This window comes from Lucilia cuprina, chromosome 2 (genome assembly GCF_022045245.1).
Source record: "Lucilia cuprina isolate Lc7/37 chromosome 2, ASM2204524v1, whole genome shotgun sequence".
Taxonomy (NCBI): Eukaryota; Metazoa; Arthropoda; class Insecta; order Diptera; family Calliphoridae; genus Lucilia; species Lucilia cuprina.
In genome coordinates this window covers 8,743,500-8,770,128 of record NC_060950.1, presented here as the reverse complement: position 1 = coordinate 8,770,128, position 26,629 = coordinate 8,743,500, and the positions used below count along the sequence as shown (strand labels likewise).

The following is a 26,629-nucleotide window of genomic DNA, read 5'->3' as shown; positions in this document are numbered from 1 at the left end:
TTCAACTTTTTTCGACTTATCGACTTTTTTCGACTTTTCGACTTTTATTCACAAAGTCGACTTTTTTCACAGACGATAGTCGAGTTATCGACTTTTTTCGACAAAAAGTCGATTGTTCGATTATTCGAAAGTCGATTTATAGAACCCTAATTAAATATAGTTTGGTCTATGGGCTGGACTAGGGTTGGCAAAATTGATACAATTGTACTATTTTGGTACAATTCTATCTTCAAAAGTACAATGGTACACCAATGACCCATTTTGTATAAATTTGGTCAATTTTTTTAACTAGACGTTTAAAGTATTTCTGAATTAGTCTTTGGACTAGTATACCAGTTTCTGTTATAGACTAGTCCCCCGTTTATTCTATAGAATAGCTTATTGTCTTGTCAATGGACTACTACATTGACTAATGTCCTACGAATATTGATTAGTTTACTCAAGCTTGAAATGCTTTTTATGTACATTGATATAATTTTGCAAAAATATAGATTTGGTACAATCTGACCCAAAAAAGTAAACTTTTAAAAGCGGCTTTGTACAATTAGAAAAATCCATTTGACATTCCTGGGCTGGACTATAGTCTGATTTATTGACTTAAGACTAAAAACCTGACTATCGTCCTGATATATATTTCTTACTACAGTATCAACTTTAATATGGTCTATAGTGTATATTGTAATGATCTTAACTAAAGTCTTGTATATAGTATTGACTATATCTTGATTTATAGTCTTGAATATATAAAGTCTATTCCTTTAAAGTTTAGCATATATAATTGTTTATGGTATTGACAATAATCTGATCTATAGATCTTGATATGTTGTATTATTAGTAGAATTATTACTATAAGTTTAGTCTGGTTTTTATGGAATATAGTCTGATCTATAATCTAGTTTATACCCATAACTAAAATCTGGTCTAATGCTATGTATGCACAGTTGTTAGATCTTACAACGTTGGCAGTAAAATGTACGGAATATGTCTTATAATACTGTCAACTTACAAATTTTGTCATGCAATATTTTCGGTAATTCTTATTCTGACAACGCTGCGAAAGAAAAATTCTAAGTTCAAACGTTTATTAAACATTTTCTGAACATTTTTCTCACAACATTTTAAGATCTGACAACCTTGTATTACGGCTTTAAGTCTTGACTAAAATTTTCTCTGTTGCCTTGACATTTGTCTGTTTTAAATATTGACTGAAATCTGGTTTACAATTTGATACATAATGTAGTTTAAGAGTCTATAGCTTTGCTAATTTCTTAATAAAACATGTGTACCACCCTAATATACTTACATACATTATACTCACATGTGCTACATGCACAATTGTCTGTCATCGTAAGGATTTCTAACCGGACATCAACCATAGTTAGTAACTAACAATACAACAACAATAAGGAATAATAACAATAAATGCTCATGTGTAAACACAATTATCCTTTCAATAAATTGTGTGGTCACTTCGTCTAAATAGTAACGTTAAAGTACCCTTTAATATATTATAACAATTTCCGTTACATTTCTATTATTCTATTCTATTTCCAAAACCTTCAGTTATATTTTAGAACTCGCTGTAATAAAATCATCGGAAACGGAGTGAACAGAAAAACAAAAAATATCAAATTATTATAATATATTTTCTAATTAATACTCCATGTTGAAGGTCATTTGAAAAAATAACATGGTTTTTTCTTATTTTAATATTTTCAAAATTATATTTTTTATAATTTTGGGAATTTCGATAAAAGATAAAATCGTTCGAGGACAAACAAGTCAAAATATTAATGTTTGTAAGTAAAATGTTAATTAAAAAAAGTGATAAATTACATTCTATATTTTTTATAAAAAATTGTATTAAGAAATGGCTAAAATCAAAGAACTTTTATATATACATATATCTTATATTTTAATATTTACAAATTACAATGTTAACTTAAACTCAATAATTAATTGGTCATACCAATTTTAATAACAATTAATATGATGAAAAGGGGGTGAGATTTGAGTTATTAAATCAGTTTTTTTTTCGTAGACTTGACATTTAATTAAAAAAGTTTTAATTAAATATTTACCCACAAACAAATTATCATTCTGAAAGTCTTAATCATTATAGACCTAATTATGATAATCGATAATCATGACTTTTTCACCAATAGTCAACTTTTTTTTTCAAAATTTTGGTTTTAATAAAAATTTTTATACAAAGATTGGAAATTAAATTCTGTGTTGAATAAAAATAATTCATATATTTTACGATTTATAATAAAAATTCTTTTTTCTAAAGTTATATAATTATTCAAATCCAACTAACAAAATTAGTTGAGTGTAATATAACTATGAAATACGTAAATAATATGTAAATATTAGCATTTCTTTCTATATATTTATATGTACATATGTATCCACAGACATACATTTTAATACATTATATTAAAGTAATTAGTATTTATTTTTTAAATTGACTTATAAAACCATCATGATTTTTTATTATAGCTAATAATTTATTGCATATAAATAATTAATGGAAAATTATATGTTTTTAAAATATCATGATGGTTTTGAAAATAAAACTACTCCTAAAAGGAGTGGGACTGGTTCAAAACTAATTGAAATTCATACATGAAAAAATCATACTCCCTTTAATATTGTGATGTCTTAAGTGAGGACCACGTAATTCCAAAACTAATCCTTGGTTTAAATTATGGGAATACATAATCCACAACATGATCCTATGAAATACAGGCTATGGACTATGTTGTTTTCAAAAAAATAAACTTGATCTATGCCTGCATTACATAGGACTACTAAACGGATCATGTACTCCAATTCATATGAAATTATACGAAAATATTTTAACATAACTGGTCTAATCAATACATAATATTTCCAGACCTATAGTAGGCTATAGGATGTCTATTTTCTTGACTTTATTATTGGTAGTAGTATTCTACACAACCTTACTATATAAAGTCCAATCCGTAGTATTGACTGCAGTCTTTGCTATAGTCTTGCCTATAGCCTGGTAGGCAGTCTTAGCTTTAGTTTGATATATTTTCTAGTCTTTTGTCTGGTCTATATTCTGGTCCATAATTTTGCCTATTATCTAGTGTATACCTATAGTTTGATCTACAGTGTAAACTTTAGTCTCGTCTATAGTCTGGTCTATATAAAGTCTTACCTATAATCTTGTCTCAAGTATTGACTATAGCATAGTCTATAGTCTTGCATATAATCTGATATATAATCTTGTCATTCATCTGGTATATAGTCTATAATGTTTTAAAGTCTGAGTCTACAGTCTGATTTATATCCTTAGCTGTAATATAGTCACTTGTCATTACTGAAGGCTGGTCTGTTAATTGATCTATAGTTTTGACTACAGTCTCCTTCAATATTAGATTCGTTTGAGAGTCCCTTTTAAATAAGATACTAGTGATGCCCGGTCTGCTTGCAGGCCCTTGATTGGACTAGCTGATTCTACACGTGAAGACCTAAATATAGATAGATAGATAGATAGATAGATAGATAGATAGATAGATAGATAGATAGATAGATAGATAGATAGATAGATAGATAGATAGATAGATAGATAGATAGATAGATAGATAGATAGATAGATAGATAGATAGATAGATAGATAGATAGATTAAATTTGCAATTATTGAAAAAACCGCTCTTATTAACTTTTCAATTAAACTGAAATTAAATTTTTCTCCTTTAGTATTCATCAACGAATTAGACAACGATCCAGCCACTAAAGCTATAGAAACGGTACAAACATATTTAAAGAAAAACTCCAACTATGGATTGTCGGTGCAAATCGATAAAATTGAAGCAAATAAAACGGATGCTAAAGCACTTCTGGAATCGAGTAAGTGTACACCGTAATATTTATATTCGAGAAAATTTAGAAATTTTTATTTCATTGATTCCCACCAGTTTGCACCAAATATGCCCAAAGCATTGAAAATAAACAACCGCCACATGTTGTATTCGATACTACAAAATCAGGAATAGCATCGGAAACGGTTAAGTCATTTACTCAAGCTCTCGGTTTGCCTACGGTAAGTGCCTCCTATGGTCAAGAGGGTGATCTAAGACAATGGCGTGACATGGAGGAAAGTAAACAAAAATATCTATTACAAGTTATGCCACCGGCTGATATAATACCAGAAGTGGTAAGGAGTATCGTGCGTAAAATGAATATTACCAATGCAGCCATTTTATATGATGATACTTTTGTTATGGACCACAAATACAAGTCATTATTGCAAAATATACAAACTCGTCATGTTATAACTGCAGTGGCGGAAGGTGAAAGGGCACGAGCCGATCAAATTGAGAGATTAAGAAATTTGGATATAAATAATTTCTTTATATTGGGTAGTCTTAAAACGATTGGTCAGGTGTTGGGTGAGTTTTCTTTTTTTCAGTTAATTACAAAGTTGTGTTTAAATTGTTATATTGTTTAATATTATAGAATCGGTTAAACCGGCCTTTTTCGAGCGTAATTTTGCTTGGCATGCTATAACCCAAAATGAGGGTGAAGTTTCGAGTAAACGAGATAATGCTACCATTATGTTTTTAAAACCAGTAGTTTATCCTCAAAATCGTGAACGTTTGGGTCTACTGCGTACCACATACAATTTAAATGAGGAACCACAGATTATGTCCGTTTTCTATTTCGATTTGGCCTTGAGAACCTTTTTGGCAATTAAGTAGGGCTTAAATTTTTTACTAAAAAAACGATTTGTAATATTGGTGTTTCAAAAATTTCAGAGAAATGTTGCAATCGGGCGCCTGGACTGCAAATATGGAATATTTGGGATGTGATGATTTTCAAGGTGGCAATACACCCGAAAGAAATATTGATCTAAAACAATATTTTATACAAGTAAGAGCTTTTCATAATTGTTCTATTATTAATATATTACATGATGTGTGTATTGTAATTAAAATATTTCATAGGTTCAAGAGCCCACTTCTTATGGTGATTTTGAATTAGTTACTCAACCGGGAAAAACCTTTAATGGTTACAGTTATTCCAAATTTGAAATGGATATTAATGTTATACAAATACGTGGTGGAAATTCGGTTAATAGTAAATCTATTGGTACTTGGACTGCTGGCTTAGAATCACCGTTGACCGTCAAAGATGAAGAGGCTATGAAAAATCTAACCGCCGATACGGTTTATAGAATTTTTACAGTGGTGGTATGTTTATCTAATAAGACATTAATATTATGGGTATTTTATTATAATCTATTCCATATTCTTGACTATAGTCCAGTTTATAGTCTATACTATAGCATGATCAATAGTCTTGACTACAAACTGTTATAAATTCTTGACTAGAGACTGGCTTGTAGTCTTAACTATAGTCTGTTCTCTAGTCTTGACTATAATCTCAACCATAGACTTGCCTTAACGATAATATGAACTATAGTCTGGACTATGGGCTACTATATAATCTGGCAAATATTCTTTATGATTGTTTGTTTAATAGTCTGGTCTAGAGTATCAACTATTATCTCAACATTGGCTATAATATATATAATTTAGTCAGATATACACCTTTATATACAATATTCGAAATATAACTCCTAGCAACGCCTTTTTCTCTTGTTCTCTAGCAAGCCCCATTCATAATGAGAGATGAAACCGCTCCTAAAGGCTATAAAGGTTATTGCATCGATTTGATAAATGAAATTGCGGAAATTGTACATTTTGATTATACAATACAAGAAGTGGAAGATGGTAAATTCGGCAATATGGACGAGAAGGGCGAATGGAATGGAATTGTCAAGAAATTAATCGATAAACATGCTGACATAGGTTTAGGTTCAATGTCGGTAATGGCCGAACGAGAAATTGTTATTGATTTTACCGTACCCTATTACGATTTGGTCGGCATAACCATAATGATGCAAAGACCCAGTACGCCCAGTTCATTGTTTAAATTTTTAACAGTGTTAGAAACAAATGTATGGTTGTGTATATTGGCCGCGTATTTCTTTACCAGTTTTCTAATGTGGGTATTCGATCGTTGGAGTCCTTATAGTTATCAGAATAATCGTGAGAAATATAAAGATGACGATGAGAAGAGAGAGTTTAATTTGAAGGAATGTTTGTGGTTTTGCATGACTTCTCTAACACCGCAGGGTGGTGGAGAGGCTCCGAAAAATCTATCGGGCCGTTTGGTGGCAGCTACTTGGTGGTTATTTGGGTAAGAATAGAAATAGATCATAAAAAATACATGTATATTAAACAATTACTTGCTTTTGCTCTTAGTTTCATTATCATTGCATCTTATACTGCCAATTTGGCTGCCTTCTTGACGGTTTCACGTTTGGACACTCCCGTGGAATCCTTAGACGATTTAGCTAAACAGTATAAGATTTTATATGCTCCCCTTAATGGTTCCTCTGCCATGACTTATTTTGAACGTATGGCTAATATCGAACAAATGTTTTATGAAATTTGGAAAGATTTATCTCTAAATGATTCTTTGACTCCTTTGGAAAGATCAAAATTGGCAGTATGGGATTATCCTGTAAGTGATAAATACACCAAAATGTGGCAAGCAATGCAAGAGGCCCAATTACCGTCCACACTAGATGAGGCAGTCGCTAGAGTACGTAACTCTACCACCGCTACTGGATTTGCTTTTCTGGGTGATGCTACTGATATACGTTATTTGGTAATGACAAATTGTGATCTGCAAGTAGTGGGAGAGGAGTTTTCACGAAAACCCTATGCCATAGCAGTACAACAGGGTTCACATCTCAAGGATCAGTTTAATAATGCGTAAGTTTTATATGAAAATGTCCTTTAAACTAGGAATATTTGTTTAAAAAAACTCTTTTTTTTAGTATTTTAACTTTACTCAACAAACGCCAATTGGAAAAACTCAAAGAGAAATGGTGGAAGAATGATGAGGCTCAAGCGAAATGCGATAAACCTGAAGACCAATCAGATGGTATTTCTATTGAAAATATTGGTGGTGTATTCATAGTTATCTTCGTTGGCATTGGTATGGCCTGTATTACTTTGGTATTTGAGTACTGGTGGTATAAATATCGTAAAAATCCGCGCATCATCGATGTGGCTGAGGCCAATACCCCACCAGGCAAAGATGTTAAATTAGCTGAGGGTGTTATTTTGGGACAATCTGGCAAAGAGTACGATAAGGCCAATGTTGCTTTACGTCCACGTTTCAATCAATATCCTCAAAATTTTAAACCAAGATTTTAAAGGATTTAAACAGTGTTGTATTCGATTTAATTGTGGAATTTATGTATAACTGTTTTAGGCACATATAAACATGTTGCAGGTGCTGGTATTTAGTAGTCCTGTCATTATTTCGGTGTTTATTTTAAAAATGCACAAATTTTATTTAAATAAAGGTATAACTCGCTAACTTTATTTAAGTTTTTTTGACTCTTTTTGTTTCATTTATAAGAGGAATTTTTTTTGTTGAGTTGTTTACATTCTCCCCAAATTCAAAAATTTCATATGTACCTGTTCTGAGGCACCTTCAATTAAAAAATCTTATCTGTGGGAGACTATATTGTTGTAACAGCTTAAACAAAACAATTTTATTTTCTGTATTTAGGTTCTAGGGTTCTACAGTTGAAACGAAAAGTCGACTTTTCGACTTTTTTCATTTAGCTAAAGTCGACTTTTCGACTTTAGCATTTTATGAAAAGTCGATTTTTCAACTTTTTTCATTTAAATTTTTAGACTTTTCGACTATAAGTATTTTATAAATAGTCGACTTTTCGACTTTCGAAATCTGTTCGTATTTTCAGTGGCATGAGCTGAGGAAGTAAACAGGCTGTCAAAGGTGATCCCCAAGTGATAGACTATAGTACAGTCTAGTCTAGAACATAGTTTAGTGTGGACTTTAGTGTAGTATATATGTATGTAGTTGCATATCAATAGTCTATCAACAATCCCGTCAATAGATTAGTTTATTGAAGAAGAGTCCATTTGATTATCTATGAGATCACAGATTGCTTTATAAAATCATCTGTTTACTTTGTAAATTTTAAATTTAAATTTTATTTCTTAATATTAGTAATGACATTCGTCCATAAATCCTTTAAATAATCGGTCCGTAATATATTTTTAGTGCAAACTCTTAAAAGATTTAGAAATGAAAAAAAGAAAATAAACACATTTTAATTAGTTTTAATTAATTTTTTAATTTTTTTTATTTAATACGAAATTAATTCAAATAAAACAAGACAAAATTAATGCTCGTTAGTTTGTAAAATAGACGTTGAAAACATTTTCGTAAATTTAAATTAAAAAAAAAGAAAGAAGTTTATTCTGAAAATGTTTTTACAAAATAAACCTCCGCAAATACTGTTTCCTCACAGCTTTAAATGAAAATTGAAAGTTTAGCCCAAACCATAACAAAATGCCTGTGTTCCCAAGACAATAGAATCATCGCTCCGTAACGAATCGAGTCATACTCGGCCAAAGATTGACAACTCAGTTACAGCTGTACTAGCCAAAAGTTTTTTCCCCAAGAAAAAACTATCGGTCACAGTCAAACTGTTACAACAAAAACAAAATTCCTGAAAATAAAGAAAATTTCAAAACTTCATTAGTAATTAAAAAAAGAGTTTTTAAGAAATTAATTTATATTTAATTTTATCAGTAGATTTAAGTTAAAATATCAAGTCTTTTCAGCAATTGTGTTTATGAAGACCGTCATGATTTTATCATCAGATTAAAAATGTATTGTTTTTTAATGTGTATATTAATTATAATTACCTTTTCAATAAGAAAATGTTGAAAAACTGTTGATTTCTTTTTTTCAAAAAAGCTGGAAATGAAAAGAAAAAAACTTTTATTAGTTTTCGATAAAAATCTATAATTTTTAAAAGCAAAATATTTTTTATCATTTCAATAGTTTTGGTGTTTTGTAAAAAAGTCTAGGGAATCTTAAATACAATTTCCGCCTTATGCAAAAACGATTACTAGGACCTGGTCCACACTAGGAAACTTTTGTAGACAAACTTTTTTCTTAATTCTCTTTTGAAGTTTCCTTAATGTTTACATATAGAAACTTTTGTTTTAGAAACTACCTGTTAATTGCATTGATATGTTGTTGTTTGAATGAGAAGAATAACAAAAAAAGTTTCCGAGTACGAGAAACTCCTTACCGCAAGAGAAAGATGTATGATATTCTTTCTCTTTCTCACGCAAAATCAAAAGTTTCCTAATGTGGACCGGCACTAAGTTAACAATAGTTATTAAAACGTTTATGTGTAGTAAACCATTGTTAACTCTAAGCTAAAAACAGATGGTTTTTTAAAATTTTTAAAATTAAATAAATATCAAATAAGACTTGAAATAAAAACGTTTGGAATTATAGAGAAACTTCGTTCAAAAACCTTTTTACTTTACACCAAAAATATTGTATTGATTAAAAATGTTTATCAGTAGATTTAAGTTAAAATATCAAGTCTTTTCAGCAATTTTGTTTATGAAGACCGTCATGATTTTATCATCAGTTTATAAAGCAAATAATATAAAATTAAAAAAATGCCATAATTACCTTTTAAACCCTAGGGAGAGTGTGAACCATCAAGCCCCCAATAAACACCTGAAAATCTAAATAAAAAATTTAAAAAATAAACAAAAACTGGAAAATATTTGATTTTTTAAAGAGTTTTTTTATTATTTCTGTAAAAATCAAAGAAGCATAGTTTGAACATCAAACTAAATAGAAAAGCATCTTGGTTCTATATATGGTGTTGTTATTAGCAATAATTTAGAATTTCTTGAAACTCTTCTTGGAACCATGACCCTTGGAGACCTTCAATACGTTGAAACGAACAGTCTTGGACAAGGGACGACATTCACCAATGGTAACAATATCGCCGATTTCAACATCTCTGTAATTTGAGAAAGAAAAAGAAGTTTAGTTAAAATGTTTTAAATAAAAGTTGTTTTTAAAAGAGAATTTAGAATGCATGTTTCATTTTTCATTTTCAGTTCTTTTACTTTTAAGTAAAAATATCAAGTTTTTTCAGCAATTTTGTTTATGAAGACCGTCATGATTTTATCATCATATAAATGAAATGTTTATGTTCTATTTATGATAATTAAATTGAAATTGTTAAGCAATTAAAAGACTTAGGGCGGGTTTCTTACTCCTCAGTTAAACTAGGATTAACTTGCTGTTAGATTAAACTCGGAACAAATTTAGGCGAACTTTAACCGATGATTGTGTTTTTCTGTTTTAGATTTAAGCTCAGTTAGCTTTGTTTAGTATTGCCAACTTTTCACTCAAAAACATAAACAGTGAACAGCTGTTTTTTGCAAACAATACATTTGTAAAATGGAAAATTTTGAAAAAATGTTAATAAACATTTAAAACAATAATAAATAAAATAAAACAAATCAGAAAATTGAAATTTACTTAAAATATTAAGTTTTTGTTATAAATGATAAATGAAAAACACGAAACATATATTAAACCAGGTTTAACCAAAGAATAAGGATTATCTTTATCAGAAAAACTCGCCCTTAGTGGGGTTTTTCAGATAAAGATAATCTCATTCATTGTTTAAACCTAGTTTAATATATGTTTTATGTTTTTCAGTAAACAGTTATTGGCCAATTAAAATTAAGTTATAAGTGAAAAAAACAAAATTAACAAAAACAATAAAACAATGATTTCGGAAGAACAAAATCTTAATATTTTAAGTAAATTGCAATTTTCTGATTTGTTTTGTTTTCTTTATTACTGTTTTAAATGTTTATTAAACATTTTTGCCAAAATTTTTCATTATACAAAGGTATTATTTCCAAAAAACAGCTGTTCATTGTTTATGTTTTTTAGTGAAAAGTTGGCAATACTAACAAAGTTAAGTGAACTTAAATCCATAACTGAAAATGAATTACATATTCCGTTTTCGAAGCCATTGGGGATTAGTTGTTATGTACATCGTTTCGAAAAGAATAAAACAACTGTCCACTTCACAATCGATGTTGTATCGTTGTAGCATTGTATGTCATAAAAATTATTCAAATAAAATTTTTTGAAACAGATACAACCGTACAATACCGATTGCGAGTTGAAAAAATGTATTTAAAAAAACAATTCACCAAATATTTTCGTTTTCGAATCAAGTAAATGCAAAGTAGATCTACAAATTTTGATTCAAAATCAATCAGAAAATCAAATTCTGCATATTTGAATTCACAATTTCAATTTAATAACTCATAATTTGTTTGAAAACCTATAAAGAAAATTAGAAAATAAGAACAGCAACTAACCTGAAGCAGGGAGAGCAGTGAGCGCTCATGTTTCTGTGACGTTTTTCGAAACGGCTGTATTTACGTACAAAGTGCAAGTAATCACGACGGAGTACAATGGTACGTTGCATTTTAGTTTTACGTACGGCACCGGTTAAGATGCGACCACGAATTCTTACATTGCCGGTGAAGGGGCATTTCTTGTCAATGTAGTTGCCATCAATAGCCTAATGAAGAAGAAAAATTCTTTTATCATTTACTTGTTTTCAAAATTATACTTAATTATCAATAATTATTAGTAAAAGAAGTGGGGAAAAGAGAGATAATAAACAAGAAAACAACTTACATCACGGGGAGTCTTGAAACCCAAACCGATATCACGGTAACGGCGGAGTACCTTCTTCTTGGTGACACCGGGCTTAACCTTTCTGTTTAGGTTAATGCCGAATTGTTTTTGGAAGGCTCTCTCGTTTTGCTGTAGTAGTCATTCATACACACACACACAAAGGCATAATACAACAAATGCATTTGGGAAAGGGTTGTGGATGTTTGTTTTGTTATTCAGCATTCAGGAATTGTTTGGGTTTTTTTTATTTGTTAATCATTCCATTTGATCAAATGCATATGAATTGGATGTAAACGTTCAATGTTGTTGGGGAAATGTTTGTTTTTTTTTTTTGTAGGATAAAAGGGTTTGTACAGGCGTGCATAGAAATATATAAAAAAAAACAAAACACAAATTAGTTAGTTTTTGTTCCTGAAACTCACCTCGGCCGGAGTACGAAAACCCAGACCAATGCTGCGATGAAAACGTGGCTTTTTCTTAAAATTATTAGGCTTGCGACGTATCACAGGCACAGTAAATTGTTTACGGAAAGCACGTTCAGTTTGCTTTAAATAAAAATTCCAACAAAAAGAAATTAACAAGACACACTTTAACTCTAAAAGTAGGGTTATATTTTTTCTTTTTACTAAACAAAAAAAAAAAACTAAACCATTAATAGATTGTAAAAGACAATTAAAAACTTTAAGTACTTTTATTTATTAAAAAAATTATTTTTCAAAATTTATTTATTCATATTTTTACACATTTTTTTTATAGTTTAGTTGAATTTTCTTTTTTTTATTTGCTCCGCGTGGTGTTGTTACTCGCCCCTGAAAACACTACAATCTGTCACTTTATTTTCGCGATTTTTTACATTTTCCTTAAAAATTTCCACATGAATCGTATAGCCATCGATAGGTTTTTATTTTAATTATCACTTTTTAATAGAATTTTCACATTTTCAGGTCATTTTTGTAGGTTTAATTGAAAAAAACGTAGAATTTTCTTCGCGTCTTACCTGATCAGCCATATTGATGTAAAAGGAAAGAGCGCAAGCACGAAAAGGAAGTTGAAACAGCGAATAAAAAGGGAAATTTTATTAAAAAAGGGAAATTTTCTTTGACATTTATGTATGAAGTTGGCTGTAGTTGATGATGCAGGGATATTTTAAGCTACTTAACACTAGGTGGTGTTGTAATACTTAGTATAAAGAACTGTTTTATCATTTAAACTGTGTTATCGAAAATGTTAGTTAACATTGTAAAAAAAATAAAGGAAATCTTTTTGTGGCTTTTTTACACATAAATTTTTATTTTTTTTTATTGAAAATATACATTAAAATTACCGGCCATATTATTTAAATCAATATTTATTTATTTATTCAACATATCGTTTTAAATTATACTATTATAAAACAAAAATCTTCTGTGTTTCGGTATATTTTTGGTAACTGAAAAAATCATCATTGAATTTATTTTTATATATTAATTTTAATATTTTAAAGTATTTTTAAAATTATTTCAAAATATGAGCTTTTTAAGATATACATATTTAAAATTAAGTTTATAATGTTGAAATTCAAAAATAATTTCTGATCGTATGTATTCATAATAATATATTTTGAACAATGGAATTTCAAAAACTCTAAATGTTCCATTTTTTACGAATTAATATTTTTTTAAATTTCCGCTTTTAACTTCAATCTTTCAAAATTAAAGAAAAAAAACTTTTTTATTTTTTTATTAAAAGTTTTTTATTTTATATTTTTCACTAAAATTGACAAGAAACAAAAGCTAAAAGTTTAAAACTTAAAAATGTTTAAATAAAATGCTTGTTAAATTTAACGTGCTTTAGCGACTAAACTAAAAAACAAATATGGCAAAATTATAAGTATGAATTTTATGCTTAAATAAACAAAATGTTTATAATAATCAAGAAAATACTTAAAGTTTTACAATAAATGCAAAAAAAAAAAAAAATAACAAACTAATCATAAAACTAAAACAAATATAAATTACTAAAACGTGATTAAAACAAAGCATTGTTGTTTTATAAATAAATTATAAATAGCTGTAACAAAATAATTCTTTAAAGTGCACCATTTCCAAAATTTCGAAATATTTAATATAATTTAAAAGGATTTTAAACTTTCTATAACTTTTGTTAATGGTGATTAACTTATACATATAAAAAGGAAAAACTTTACATCATAATAATAACTATAATTAATGAAGACATATTTTATTTAATTAATTCAAATTTCACCTATTTACTTCAAAAGTGTTGTCCAAAAAAGAAAAATTAAAAAAAAAATAAATATTTTTCATATATTTTTAGTAATTTTGAGTTATGACCCTTTAGAAGTAAATAAGTGATATCTATTACACTAACTAATATGTATTGCGTTATAGGCGGTATCTCTTCTTCGTTCTTGTTTCCAAAAATCAGTTAAGAACCCTTGTTATCATTTGTTCAAGTATTTATAAAAAATAATAAAAAAGCACGACAATATGACGATATTAATTCATGTTATATGATGTATTTTCCTCATAAGAAATGGTTTTATTGAGACTTTTTAATAGCAGCAGCATTTTGTTTTACAGCGGCCTTAACAGGTATAGGATTTTCTACACATTGTTTGTACAAGTTATTCAAACCAAAAGCGGCTCTAACATTGTCCGACGAAAAGAAAAATTTCTGTAATTTGCCCTTAGCATCAGCCATGGGACGACGTTCTGACTCTTTGCCATTCTGGAACAATATAACAGTGGGCAACTGACGTGAGAAACTACTATCGGAAATGCGATATTTTTGAGCCATTTCAGGAAAACGTCCAATATCAATTTTACCAAATTTCAAATTATCCAAATTGTATTCTGCTGATAGTTCGGCAAATATGGGAGCAAAATTTACACAACTGGGATTCCACACTGTATAAAAGCAAATCAACCAATTGATACGTTTATCACGTGCTAACTCATCTTCAAAAGATTGTGCTGTACGGAAGTAAGTTATATGTTCAGGTCCCTTGTAGGTGGGCTCAGGCAATAGCATACCCACCAGCACACACAACAGTAAAAAGCCCAAACCGTAACGGAAATCGCTATAAGCCCACAGAATGGCATTTGCTACTTTGGTGTACAAAAATGAGGAGGATAAATAGTTGATCATAGTAACACTGCCGGTTTTGCGACTCCTTATCATTATCACAATTAGTAGAAAGAATAAAATTTCAGTTTCTCGACTATCCAGATCACACATTTCATCCTCGCCGCGATGCTTGAATATCCTTGAGCAAATGGGTATTGTCTTTTTGGCTATTAAATAGGACAGGGCCATTAAGATATTAACCCAATAATAGGGTTTAGCTAGCAGACGTAATTGCTTTTTCATTGTCATTTTCTATATATAATTTTTTTTTGTTCTTGCGAGGTTCACTGCAACTCCTCTATAGGCAAAATCTTTAGAGTTGTGTTAATTATTTTATTACACTTTATTTCAGCTACTAATATGCGTTTTTTAATTAACAGTTTCCGTTTTATTAATAGTTTAGTTTTTCGTTAGAACTTTTTCTTCACGTCTTTATTTCTAAAATAAAAATTCAATGAATCTCCATGAAAATAAGAATATCAACTAAAGAGACGTAAAAGGTGGTGAGAAAAAAGAAACATTTGTTGTTGTTGTCAAAAATCAAGTGTCAATCAGGGATGGCAAATGGAATTTTCAAATTGTACAAAACCGAATTTAAAAGTGTACTTTTTTGTGTCAGATTGTACCAAATCTATATTTTTAAAAAAAATTATATCAATGTAGATCTAAAACATTTTAAATCAACTTTTTTATTCTGTAAACTAATCAATATTTGCAGTATATTAGTCAATATACTAGTCTAATGACAAGACAATAAACTATTCCACAAAATAGATGGACGATTAGTCTATAACAAGACAATAAACTAGTATTTAGAGTTTTTATACTAGTCCAAAGACTAATTCTTGTTAAAAGTACTTAAAACTATAGATTAGTCTTTATACAAGTCAATATTAAAAGTATTTAATCAATAGACTGGTCTAGACTAGTCTAAGACTAGTCTAGGTCTAAGACTAGTCCAGGTCTAAGACTAGTCTATAGACAAGCAATCGAAAAAGAGTAAAACTAAGAAGTGTTCTCTTTGTTAAATGTTGACTGGTTATAATCTATTTCAGGATTCATTACAATATCCTCTTCCGAAGTGTATTAAAAATTTGATCGAACGCGGTAGTTCTTTAAACTTTGTGTTAAAAATATAATTTTTAAATAATAATTTTATATTTTAAAATAGTACAAAATAAGTCATTGGTGTACCATTCTACTTTTAAAGATCGATATGTACAATTGTACAATTTTGCCAACCCTGGTGTGTGTCAATTTAGGGTGATGATAATGCCGTGTACTAAATGAAAATAAATGTGGAGATGCCAGATAAGTATAAGAAAAGAATTAAAAACATATATTCTGTACTTATTTTTCATTATTTTATATATTTGTTTAACCATTTAATATTTTCTAATTTAATACCATAAAAATCGCTATTTAAATCATAAATATGTGCCTTTTAAATAACGTTTGGCAGTGGCCACTCTAAAACGGTTTTATCTTACTTTCTAGTTTGCAGCTGTTTTCCTGGCAACTCTGACTTTGTTTACATTTATAAAAACGTTCAAGACGCGTGAAGTTTTTTATTCTTGGGCTGCAGAAAATCTCAAAAATTTTTCAAAACAACACTTTTAAAACCAGACAAATTTATTTAAAAAATGTCTTCATCTGTACATTGTCAACTATGGATGGGAAGTGTAAGTAACATGGATATATATTTGAAATCTAAATTATAAAAATTCTTATTTTTAGTTGGAGGGCTATATGACGGAAAATTTCATCATAGCTGCCTTCCGTAAAATGGGCGAAGATCCCACAACAGTTCGCCTAATGCGCAACAAATATACAGGTGAACCGGCTGGTTACTGTTTTGTCAACTTTGCCACCGATGAGAGGGCCATGGATGCAATGCATAAATTAAATGGTAAACCTATACCAGGCACAAATCCCATTGTAAGATTCCGCTTAAACAGTGCCAGTAATTCGTATAAATTGCCCGGAAACGAAAGAGAATTCAGTGTTTGGGTAGGAGATCTTAGTTCGGATGTCGATGATTATCAATTGTATAAAGCATTTTCTCAAAAATACACTTCCATCAAAACGGCCAAGGTTATATTAGATGGTTCGGGATTTTCTAAGGGTTATGGTTTTGTACGCTTTGGAATAGAAGATGAACAAAAGTCGGCTTTGTATGACATGAACGGATATACGGGTTTGGGCTCGAAGCCCATTAAAATTTGTAATGCTGTGCCGAAACCGAAAAATGAACTGGGTGTAGCTTTGGGTACCACTAGCAATTATGGCTATGGTGGTTCCACAAATGTAGGGGCTACTACAGCGGCAGATTATACCCAGTATTATGATCCCACCAGTACTTATTGGCAGGGCTATAATGCCTGGCAAAATTATTACGATCCCACTGGTGCTGCTGCCACTGACCCCACTAGTGCCTATTATCAACAGAGTATGGCTCAATCACATTCAAATCCCCAGACATTAGCTCAACATGCCGAGGCTTGGAGTGCTCAACGTAGTGCCCAATATGAACAACAAACTGCTGCAGCGGCCGCTTCTTCAAATGGTGGTGCTGCTGCCGATGAAGATGATTATGCTTTGGTTGAACATAAATATACCTTAGATGTGGATAAGTTGAATCGAGAAGCTCTTGATTCTGATCGTAATTTATATGATGCTTTAGAAAGTTCCAAATGGTTACCTTTAGAACAGTTGGAAGCTTATTAGGAAATTAGTTTTTTTAAGATTTTGTATTAAGATTTCATTATATTACATTTCTAATATGTATTGCAATTAAAATGATAAAATATTTGGTTTGTATTTCTGATTATGTCTGAAAATACGCAATAAATATGAAAAACTTAAAATTGGTTGCAGTTTCTTTAATATGAGTGCAACTATCGATGCTTGGAATGTAGTTTATGAGGTTACCTTAGATAGCAAACCCATAGTGAACATTTTTACGAAAAACTTTAAATTTGCTGCAGATTCTTTAAAAACGCTTTTATTGAGCAAATATCTAGAACTGATTGAGGATGGAGTATCGGCGAAATTATTAAATCAGCTTCCGAACAAATAGAATAAAACTCATTTCTTACATATAAATTTTAATTTATTCCAATTTTACAATATATTTTTGTTAAAATAAACACAATTTTCTTTTGTTTTTTGTTTCAAAATTTCATGTCTAGTCTAATCAAAGAAACGGTTATTATTATTTTATTTTAAGCAAAGAAGAAAAACATAATTAAAAATATAAAACTGCTAAAATAAAGCAGTTGATCGTATAGTTTTATAAATAATAAAGTTTGTTTTTGTGGAAGAAAGGCAGATTTCTAATTATTTACATATTTGCAATAGTTAATTATCAATAGTTTTATCAATTCATGTATTTTGCATTTTGATTAAAGTTTATAAGAAGTTTGTAAGCATTAAACTACTTTTATCGTAATTTCTAATTTCTAAAAATATATATAAAAAAAGTAGAAATTAGTTGTAGTATAAAAAAGTTTACAAAACAAAATACAAAAAAAAAAATTGTAATAAAAAAGAACAAAATTAAATAAAAATTTGTTTAAAGGAGATACAACACTTATGGAAAATGATTGAGGTGAATAAGAAAGGAATTGGAATTCATACATTTCGAATTTAAATGTATGAATTTGGACGATTTGTAAATTGTTTGGGATAACGTTTAACAACTGTCGCAGAATGTTGTGGGGTAGTGTTACTGGTTGTATTATCGGATGCTGTAGTGTCCACACCTGATAATCATTTGGCTTTCTTAGCTTCCTTCTTTTTACTGCTGCTGCTGCTTTCCTTAGCCTCTTTCTTTTCGGGTTTCTCCTCAGGATGATCTTCATAGCTGTAGTAATAAAATGATATTAATAAAAATGTAATATTTCCAATTGTTAATAAAACTTACGCAAACAAAGTTTTCAATTCACCACGTACAAGAGCCACCAACAATGGAGTACCCATACAAGCTGGCACCAAATATAACAAAGCAGGTTGGGCATGTTTAAATACATGCATAACAAAAATGGTAGCCATTAAACCCATGAAATAGGCCACCAAAGTGGAATAGAAATAAATGCGACTCTTACGCTTGGTACTGTGATCAAAACGCAACAACAGAGCAATGAAAATGCCGGGAATAACAATATCACCCAAACCCAACATGGCAAAATTGGAAGCATTTAAACCATTGGTAAGTAAATCTTGTGGGAAAACTAGTTTGATGGGAGCCTCAAAACTCTTGGCAACTGTAACCATAACATTTGTGCCGAATACCCAGAAAATGTCATAGAAAAAGAGACCGCTCAACAGAATGCAACCGGTAACAATATTATTTAAATGCAACATTTCCACACCATTGACAGCAAAAGCCAAACCAAACATATTATTGGCAATCCAGTGTTTCTTTAATAAATACCAAACACCAATGGCGGCCGATATAACTAAGCAAACAATATCATGAGTGCTAAATTTATAGTTGATAATGTCCTCTTTATTTTTACCCTCTCCACGAGTGAAATGTATATGGAAGGGTATTTTTGGTACAGCAGCGGGCATTAGAGAATTGGCAATGGGACTTAATAAATGGGCTAAGGCAATGACACCCAAAACAAAGAAGTAACCGGTCAACAAGAGGTTAATGTGATCTTTGGAGGAAATTTTAAAGATAATATAGAGACCGAAAAGTGCAGCAGACGCTATGAGAGGAAAGAACATGGCATCTTTTGTTGTCATTGTATCAGCTTTTTCGCCGCTTATCTGTTAAGAAATATAAAAAAAATAAATTTTTATAAAAACAAGTTATTGATTAAAATTAAAATAAAAAGACAATATTAACTGCTTTATATAAATTAAAGCAGCATTTAGAATAAACTGATTAAAATTTTTTTTTACTGATTGTTACATTGTAGCCGACTATATAACACCCTGCATAATATATTGGTAGCACATACATACATATAAGTGTCCAGACCAGCTTTTGTTTTTTACTTATTTTCTTTTTTCCTCATTTCTATATTTCCGATTTTTGGGGATTTCCCTTTACACAAAACCCATCTTCCTCTGTGGATCCACTCCTGGTCCAGACTGTAGTATAATTTTAAATGTTAGATTGTATAATCTTATCTATATCCAAAATATAGTCCCGTTTAAGCTTAAACAAATTTGTCTGAATTCTTGTCTATAGTTATACCCTACACCACTATAGTGGGGAGGGTATTATACGTTTGTGCTGATGTTTTGTAATATTCAAAAATATTGGTCCAATATCCACCTTAGGATATACCGATCGATTCAGAATCACTTTTTGAGTCGATTAAGACATGCCCGTCCATCCGTCCGTCTGTCCGGCTGGCTGTCCATGTAAACCTTGTGCGCAAGGTACAGGCCGCAATTTTCAAGATAATTTGATGAAATTTGGACCAAGCATGTTTTTTGGCACAGGGACATAGCCTATTGAAAATGGTTGAAATCGGTCCATTATTTCACCTAGCCCCCATACAACCGTACCTACCGATTGAACTTTTTATGCCATAATTACGTAAAATATTCTACTATCTCTCTAACAATTGGCACAAATAAGTTTTGTATAAGTATAAATTACACGGCAGATTTTCGTAAGGATCGGCCCTTATTTGACCCTAGCCCCCTTACAAACCCCCCTTCAAAAAATGTCTTAAACGTCTAAAATTGACTTGTAACCATTTAAATCGCAGTTAAACTCAACAAAACTAACTGTTATTTAAAAATATATTATTTTTCCAAATTTACCGAGAATCGGCCCATAACTGACCTATATAAAGCCCCATTTAGAAATTTTAGCTTTTTTATTAATAAATTGCTTAAATATTTTGGAATTATGGTAATATTCAACATAAAAGTTTCTTTATAAAAAAAATAAACATTTTGAAAATATACTCATGATGTAGGGTATTATATGGTCGGCCATGCCCGACTATACTTTCCTACTTGTTTAGAATATAATCCTGATTACATATTTTTTTAGACCAAGCTATGGTCTTGTCTATTTTTATGCTTTAAAGCCAGAATATTTCATTTCATTATTTAAGAAATTGTAGGAGTGGGTGCACTAAAAAAATATTACTAATAAAAATGTTTTTCCAAAGACTATTTTTCATCATCTTTTAAATAGTGCATAATTAAAACGTTAAAATACATAAAGTTCTAAAATTGTATTGTACATGATTTATTAAAAAAGGCTGAAAAATATATAAATCTACATATAGACGAGTATAATGCTATGGTACATAATAAACTTTTACTTGATCAATTCATAACCAATTCCAATCTAATTATATTCAAAGTGCTGATGTGGTTTAAAACGTGAGTTGTTTAAATAAAAATAAAGTTCCGAAAAAGCTACTCTATATATACGAACATATACTACTTGTTTTCAGACAATTGCTCTAGTACTTGTACTAGCAACAGTAACAGTCACCCCTTCACAGCCAACAACAATAAAACCACACCACTAATACACAATCATTAACGACAATTTATCTACCACCAAAAAAAAACACTATCCATATATCCATCGATCATTTGTCATGATGATAAAAAAGTAAAACAATTGTAAAATGAAAATTACCCACCTTTTTAGCTTTGTGCAATTTGACCGAACGTATGGAACCAAAAACAATTGGTAACATGGCCATAATGACCAGACTACCATAGGCTACAGCAATACCTTCTGGAGTTGAGGGTATTTTTGCATTTGTAATAGTTTCAGTTGCATTTTCAACAGCCGCCTCAGTTGCATCTTTCACAGCTTCCACTACTTGTTCAACCACTTCACCTGACATCTTATTTTAACTATTATATTATTTCTTTTTTTAATTTATTTTAATTTTTTTATACAATATTATTGTATTTTCCACGATTTTCTTAAGAAAAACAGTGAAAATCGTTGGAGAAAAATAATGACACGCACTCAAAAAATACAGTTCGCTGTCAATACTACTGCAAAAAGACGAAGGAGGAAAACGGTGAAATACAAAAAATCATTGACGTTTTTTCTTTTTTCTTACTTGTTTTGTGTGGATGTCAACAAAACGGCATTATCAGCACGTATTGATAAAGGTTGACGTGTCAGTTGTAGAGTTGTTTTTTTTTGTGATAAAAGGGGAATTTTGTATGTAATAAGGGACTTTATTATGGTTTTGTACCTTATAATTTGGATAAATGTTTAAAAATTGAATCATTATCTTAAAGTCGTTAAAATAAAATATTTTGTGATATAACAAACGCTTGTCTGAAAAGTACGTCGAAGTTTATATAAAATTGTTTTAAAAATATCATAAATAAATATTTTCTAAAATTTGTTTTAATTAATACATTACTTTTAAAAAAGCTTTTTGAAATATTCTAAAGGAAATTAGTCGACATTCAGACGTTTAAAAACTAGTCGAATATTTCTAAAGAATACGAAAATACTTGTATAATTTATGCAAGTACGATAAACATTTTTTTGAACAAATTTTGCTCTTTTTTCGACACTTTATTAATTTTGTTTAAAAACTTAACCAAAAAACTTTTTGGTTAAGTTTATAAATAGTCGACTTTTTCGACTTTTTCCGACTTATTCCGACTTTTTACGACTTTTCGACTTTTTCCGACTTTTCGACTATTTTTCCGTCTGACTTTTTCCGTCTTTATTATTTAATTAAAATCAATGTTTTTAATTATTAAAAATCTAGTTTTATTCAAAAGTATAAATATTTTATATTCGACTTTTTCCGACTATTTTCGACTTTTTCCGACTTTATTTTGACTTTTTCCGACTTTTCGACTTTTTTTGACTTTTCGACTTTTTTCGACTCTTTCCGACTTTTCGACTTTTATTTACAAAGTCGATTTTTCGACTTTTTTCATAGACGATAGTCGAGTTATCGACCTTTTTGGAACAAAATAGTCGACTTCGACTTTTCGACTTTTTTCGACAAAAAGTGGATTGTTGGATTATTCAAAAGTCGATTTATAGAACCCTAATACAAATTAACTTAAAAAACTACTTACCGACTTACCCATTAAAACCCTATAAATATTTCACAGACTGTCAAAGCAAGCAAAACCTCATTATCGACATGAGCACTACCAACTGCAGCCAACTTCATGAACAACATCTCAAAACACAATTGTCATTCCCGGCTGCTGAATTTTTGCAAACATTTTTTTCGGGATTTTAAATAGAAAATAAAGAAAAATTAAATAAAATGGAAACTATTTTGGGTATACGCGGTCCTGACTTTGTTATGGTATCTGCCGATACAACACAAGCAAGATCTATTATTGTCATGAAAGAAGGTAAGTCAATTCTCTTCAGTCTCTATGACCCACAACAATAATGACTTTACAAAAAAACTAATGTTGCAAGGAAAACTTTATTCTATTTGAATTTTTTCAATTGTTTTGTCTTTTAGATGAAAATAAAATACACAAAATTGCTGATAATTTGATGATAGCAACAATTGGCGAATCCGGTGATACTGTACAGTTTACAGAATTTATTTCGAAAAATATTGCTTTGTATAAAATGCGCAATGGTTATGATTTGAGTCCCAAGTGTGCTGCTCATTTTACGCGTAAAAATCTGGCGGATTATTTAAGATCACGCACTCCCTATCAAGTTAATATGTTTTTGGCTGGGTAAGTAAATTCTGGAATATTTTATCTAAAATATAATATTTGAATGTATTACTTTTTTTAAGCTATGATCCCAAAGAAGGTCCTGAATTGCATTATATCGACTACTTAGCTAATGCGAAATCGGTTAAATATGCTGGCCAAGGTTATGGTGGCATGTTCTGTGCCAGTATTTTCGATCGCTATTATCACGAAAACATAACCCAGGAAGAGGCCTATGATGTACTCAAAAAGTGTGTTGTGGAAATACAAAAACGTTTGGTCATCAATCTACCCAAATTCAATGTAGCCGTAGTGGATAAAGATGGCATTAAAGAACTGCCCCAGATAACTTCACAAAATCTCTTGGATTACAAACCCTAGACTATGTTCAGCATAAAACTTAAATATTAAAGCATTCGAAATGCATGTGTTTCTTCGGTTCAAGAAAAAACTTTAAACATTTTTGTAAAAAAAACTTGGTTTAGAAAAGAAAAACAAAGAAATGCTTTTTATTATAGGATTAGTTTTGTATTTACATTGAAGCTTCTAAACTATTGTCAATTTCCTTGGGCCAATCCAAATCAATAGCCATGACATCTAAGGCCATTATGTCAACCGGTTGTCCTATTATAGACGATACCGAGGGCGATGTTCTACCAAACTCACCATGCACCAACTCCTTAATATAAGTGCCAGCCTGGCTTACTATATCAAGCACTAGTACTTTAGGGTTTTCTTTTTCTACCATAGCTTTTAGCTTATAAATCATACGAGGTCTCGTATGCAATGGTCTGCGGTGTAAAACACGTATAGGTGTTTTCTGTTGTATTTCAAAGCCCTCGGGTAAATTTAATTTTTTCAAAATTTCCACCGTTGCAGGTTGTTGTAGTACACACAGAGCGCGATAGTATTTTTTCTTTTGTTCTTCACCCGATTTTATATGTACTAGCTCTTCACGTTTAACCATTTGCAGATTGCGTACGGATAATTTAAGCGATCTATCTATTTCATTTTCCATGCGATTTGCCTCGGTGGGAGTTAAAGTAGTGCGCACTGAATTGGGTATTTCTAAAACAAAAGGGCGACCCTTGCCCAGACAACGTACATCGACATCTTCGCGGCCGCTGGACATGAATATAACTTTTGACGAGTCTTTACTGGAATTTCAATTATTTTTCAGTTAATTTTTCAAGCTCATTATTTGAATACCTACCAAAAGTGAGGTGTTACTGCTCTCATTATAACTTCTTCGATACTGTCTTCCATAATACGTTGTCCATTTAATATCCACGGTGTGTGTGATAATTCCCGCGAGATTTTACGATAGCGCCCGGCTACGAACACGGTGGGTCCTGTCAAATCTATAGATTCCAATGTTAAATGCTCTGCTGCGGCTGGTGGTGGTACTGGAAAGAATTCTTTAAATAATTCCGCTTTCACTCTCTTAGGTGTATACTGTTTTTCCAAAACTCCTCTAGAGATTACTTGACGTTTGCTATTTGGTGCCGTGGGAAACGCTTTGTCGTGGAGTTGCTTCAATTTTTCTAGTTCTTCTGCCTCTTGGACATGTGTCACTTGTATATTTATCATAATACCATTTGCATCATAGTTCTTTTTTAACTCTTCACATACGATGGGATTTATAATCAATTTAACGGCTTCTTTTAAGGGCACGTCAACAGCCTTTTCTTTATCTATTCTGGGGCCAAATTTCTCCAGCAAAGCAAACCACATAGATAGTGAACGAACTTGTACTAACATTGGCATACTAATGGCCACCACAATATCATTACATTCAAAATTTTGTATATCCGTTTTCAAGATACGCTCAATTAGTTGTGCTCGGAAATCTTTTGAAAATAATCCCAAACAACAGGGACAAACGGCTAGTTTTTGTTTTTTGGCCGCACTTTCCACTTCGTCATCTTCAGTTGCTTCTACATAATTAACTTTAAGCTAAAAAAAATAATTATAAATAAGTATTTGTAAAAAAATTGTTTCATTATGTACTTACCTTATCAAAGCTGTCTTTTAAATCTTTATATTCATTGCCACGAGCTTTTAAATATCTTAATTGGCATATTTGACAAACTCCGCAGTCTTTGAGGAAATCCACTAGTTGTTGATTAAACGTAGCCATTAATTGAATAATATTTTTTATAACTTTTAAGCAAAATATTTGTTTACAACCAGCTACAATAATTTTTTAACACGTGAAGTGTTTATAAAAAATATAAACAAAACATTGTCATCGTTTAACAAAGTTAGTGTCGATAAAACGGTTTATTTGTTTTGACATTTAACAGCTGTTTTTTGAGTACTTTTTTTAAACAACTGTTAATTAGGATTTTTGTTGTGCTGGGCCGCATTGGATTTTATAAATTTTTGCTTAAAATTTATTAATTCTTCAACAAAAAGGTAGGTTTTACCTTAAAAAACTATAAAATATGTTATTAAAAATGTTAAATTACTGTCTGCCTATAATATATACGGTTTATTAATCAGTTATTCATGGAAATCTCAAGTTTTATATTGTTACGTCATTGAGACTTCTTGGTCGTTAACACTGGGATAATGCATTTTCTTGTAAACATTTATAATTTATTAATAATATATTTTTAATGTTTTCTTTTTAGTTCATCATGCCTATCACACCCTTTATTCGTTCACCTTTCACTGATTTGACCGGTAGTTTGATCAATCATCAAACTTATGACAAATGCGGTGAATTGGAAATGAACATGATGGACTGTTTGGAAGCCTATGGTGCTGAAAAAGGCAAAAAGATGTGCAAAGATTTAGTAGATGATTTCAATGAGTGTTTTACCATGCACAAGCAAATGTTGCGTTTCCAGGTGAGTTTATTTAAAAAATTCGGCTAATTTTATTCTCTTTTTTTATGGTGTCTGACAAATTTTATATTAAGTTTAGTCCTATGCTTAGTCTGTATTATAGTGACTTTTATTTCACTGCTAATATATTTGTCTTTTTATTTTCAGGCCATGCGTAGCGAACGCATGAAACAATACTGGTCCGGCGATCGTAAGAAGGAAGAACTTTTTGCTGAACCTCCAAGAGTTGATGCTTATTAGTTTGGGTTTTTGTAATATGTTTCTTTAAAAAATCTGCTTAGAAGAATTAAAATAAGTAATGAATTGATTAATAAGAAAAACTAAATTAATTTAATTGAAGGAAGCAGAAAAATTT

General features: G+C 30.4%; 8 protein-coding genes and 1 long non-coding RNA gene across 11 annotated transcripts; 5 read left to right on the top strand and 4 right to left on the bottom strand.

The window, feature by feature from the left end:
• Nucleotides 1-754: 754 nt before the first annotated feature.
• Nucleotides 755-7,433, top strand: LOC111680636 (ionotropic receptor 25a). The gene is made up of 9 exons (XM_023442309.2): nucleotides 755-1,799; nucleotides 3,731-3,880; nucleotides 3,949-4,422; nucleotides 4,490-4,727; nucleotides 4,789-4,903; nucleotides 4,978-5,223; nucleotides 5,643-6,235; nucleotides 6,301-6,816; nucleotides 6,882-7,433. The coding sequence occupies exons 1-9, from the start codon at nucleotides 1,691-1,693 to the stop codon at nucleotides 7,261-7,263; spliced, it is 2,823 nt and encodes a 940-aa protein (XP_023298077.1). The 5' UTR covers nucleotides 755-1,690; the 3' UTR covers nucleotides 7,264-7,433.
• Nucleotides 7,434-9,677: 2,244 nt separating this feature from the next.
• LOC111680648 (40S ribosomal protein S11) lies at nucleotides 9,678-12,717 on the bottom strand. 3 transcript variants are annotated; one of them, XM_023442324.2, is made up of 5 exons: nucleotides 12,630-12,656; nucleotides 12,055-12,177; nucleotides 11,633-11,761; nucleotides 11,308-11,513; nucleotides 9,678-9,920 (listed from the first exon to the last, which is right to left on the bottom strand). In XM_023442324.2, exons 1-5 carry the CDS (start codon nucleotides 12,639-12,641, stop codon nucleotides 9,797-9,799), a joined length of 594 nt encoding a protein of 197 aa, XP_023298092.2. In that variant the 5' UTR covers nucleotides 12,642-12,656; the 3' UTR covers nucleotides 9,678-9,796. The 3 variants fall into 3 exon arrangements, with proteins under 3 accessions (XP_023298092.2, XP_023298090.1, XP_023298091.2); XM_023442322.2 differs by lacking the exon at nucleotides 12,055-12,177 and having other exon boundaries at nucleotides 12,630-12,717; XM_023442323.2 differs by lacking the exon at nucleotides 11,633-11,761.
• A 995-nt stretch (nucleotides 12,718-13,712) lies between these two features.
• On the bottom strand, nucleotides 13,713-15,261 carry LOC111680642 (thioredoxin-related transmembrane protein 2 homolog). Its single transcript, XM_023442316.2, has one exon. It carries the CDS (start codon nucleotides 15,008-15,010, stop codon nucleotides 14,174-14,176), a length of 837 nt encoding a protein of 278 aa, XP_023298084.1. The 5' UTR covers nucleotides 15,011-15,261; the 3' UTR covers nucleotides 13,713-14,173.
• A 1,021-nt stretch (nucleotides 15,262-16,282) lies between these two features.
• Nucleotides 16,283-17,628, top strand: LOC111680643 (tRNA selenocysteine 1-associated protein 1). Its single transcript, XM_023442317.2, has 2 exons — nucleotides 16,283-16,443; nucleotides 16,499-17,628. Exons 1-2 carry the CDS (start codon nucleotides 16,405-16,407, stop codon nucleotides 17,486-17,488), a joined length of 1,029 nt encoding a protein of 342 aa, XP_023298085.1. The 5' UTR covers nucleotides 16,283-16,404; the 3' UTR covers nucleotides 17,489-17,628.
• A 497-nt stretch (nucleotides 17,629-18,125) lies between these two features.
• LOC111680640 (minor histocompatibility antigen H13) lies at nucleotides 18,126-21,770 on the bottom strand. Its single transcript, XM_023442314.2, has 3 exons — nucleotides 21,391-21,770; nucleotides 18,687-19,537; nucleotides 18,126-18,626 (listed from the first exon to the last, which is right to left on the bottom strand). The coding sequence occupies exons 1-3, from the start codon at nucleotides 21,598-21,600 to the stop codon at nucleotides 18,533-18,535; spliced, it is 1,155 nt and encodes a 384-aa protein (XP_023298082.1). The 5' UTR covers nucleotides 21,601-21,770; the 3' UTR covers nucleotides 18,126-18,532.
• Nucleotides 20,895-21,671, top strand: LOC124418822. The gene is made up of 2 exons (XR_006940239.1): nucleotides 20,895-21,121; nucleotides 21,196-21,671. It is a non-coding gene; the product is annotated as an uncharacterized LOC124418822 (long non-coding RNA).
• Nucleotides 21,771-22,900: 1,130 nt separating the features above from the next.
• Nucleotides 22,901-23,942, top strand: LOC111680639 (probable proteasome subunit beta type-2). Its single transcript, XM_023442313.2, has 3 exons — nucleotides 22,901-23,101; nucleotides 23,218-23,443; nucleotides 23,506-23,942. The coding sequence occupies exons 1-3, from the start codon at nucleotides 23,011-23,013 to the stop codon at nucleotides 23,801-23,803; spliced, it is 615 nt and encodes a 204-aa protein (XP_023298081.2). The 5' UTR covers nucleotides 22,901-23,010; the 3' UTR covers nucleotides 23,804-23,942.
• Nucleotides 23,903-25,873, bottom strand: LOC111680638 (putative tRNA pseudouridine synthase Pus10). Its single transcript, XM_023442312.2, has 3 exons — nucleotides 25,437-25,873; nucleotides 24,636-25,378; nucleotides 23,903-24,579 (listed from the first exon to the last, which is right to left on the bottom strand). Exons 1-3 carry the CDS (start codon nucleotides 25,560-25,562, stop codon nucleotides 23,955-23,957), a joined length of 1,494 nt encoding a protein of 497 aa, XP_023298080.2. The 5' UTR covers nucleotides 25,563-25,873; the 3' UTR covers nucleotides 23,903-23,954.
• Nucleotides 25,694-26,617, top strand: LOC111680646. The gene is made up of 3 exons (XM_023442319.2): nucleotides 25,694-25,840; nucleotides 26,059-26,277; nucleotides 26,422-26,617. The coding sequence occupies exons 2-3, from the start codon at nucleotides 26,065-26,067 to the stop codon at nucleotides 26,512-26,514; spliced, it is 306 nt and encodes a 101-aa protein (XP_023298087.2). The 5' UTR covers nucleotides 25,694-25,840; nucleotides 26,059-26,064; the 3' UTR covers nucleotides 26,515-26,617.
• Nucleotides 26,618-26,629: the final 12 nt, after the last annotated feature.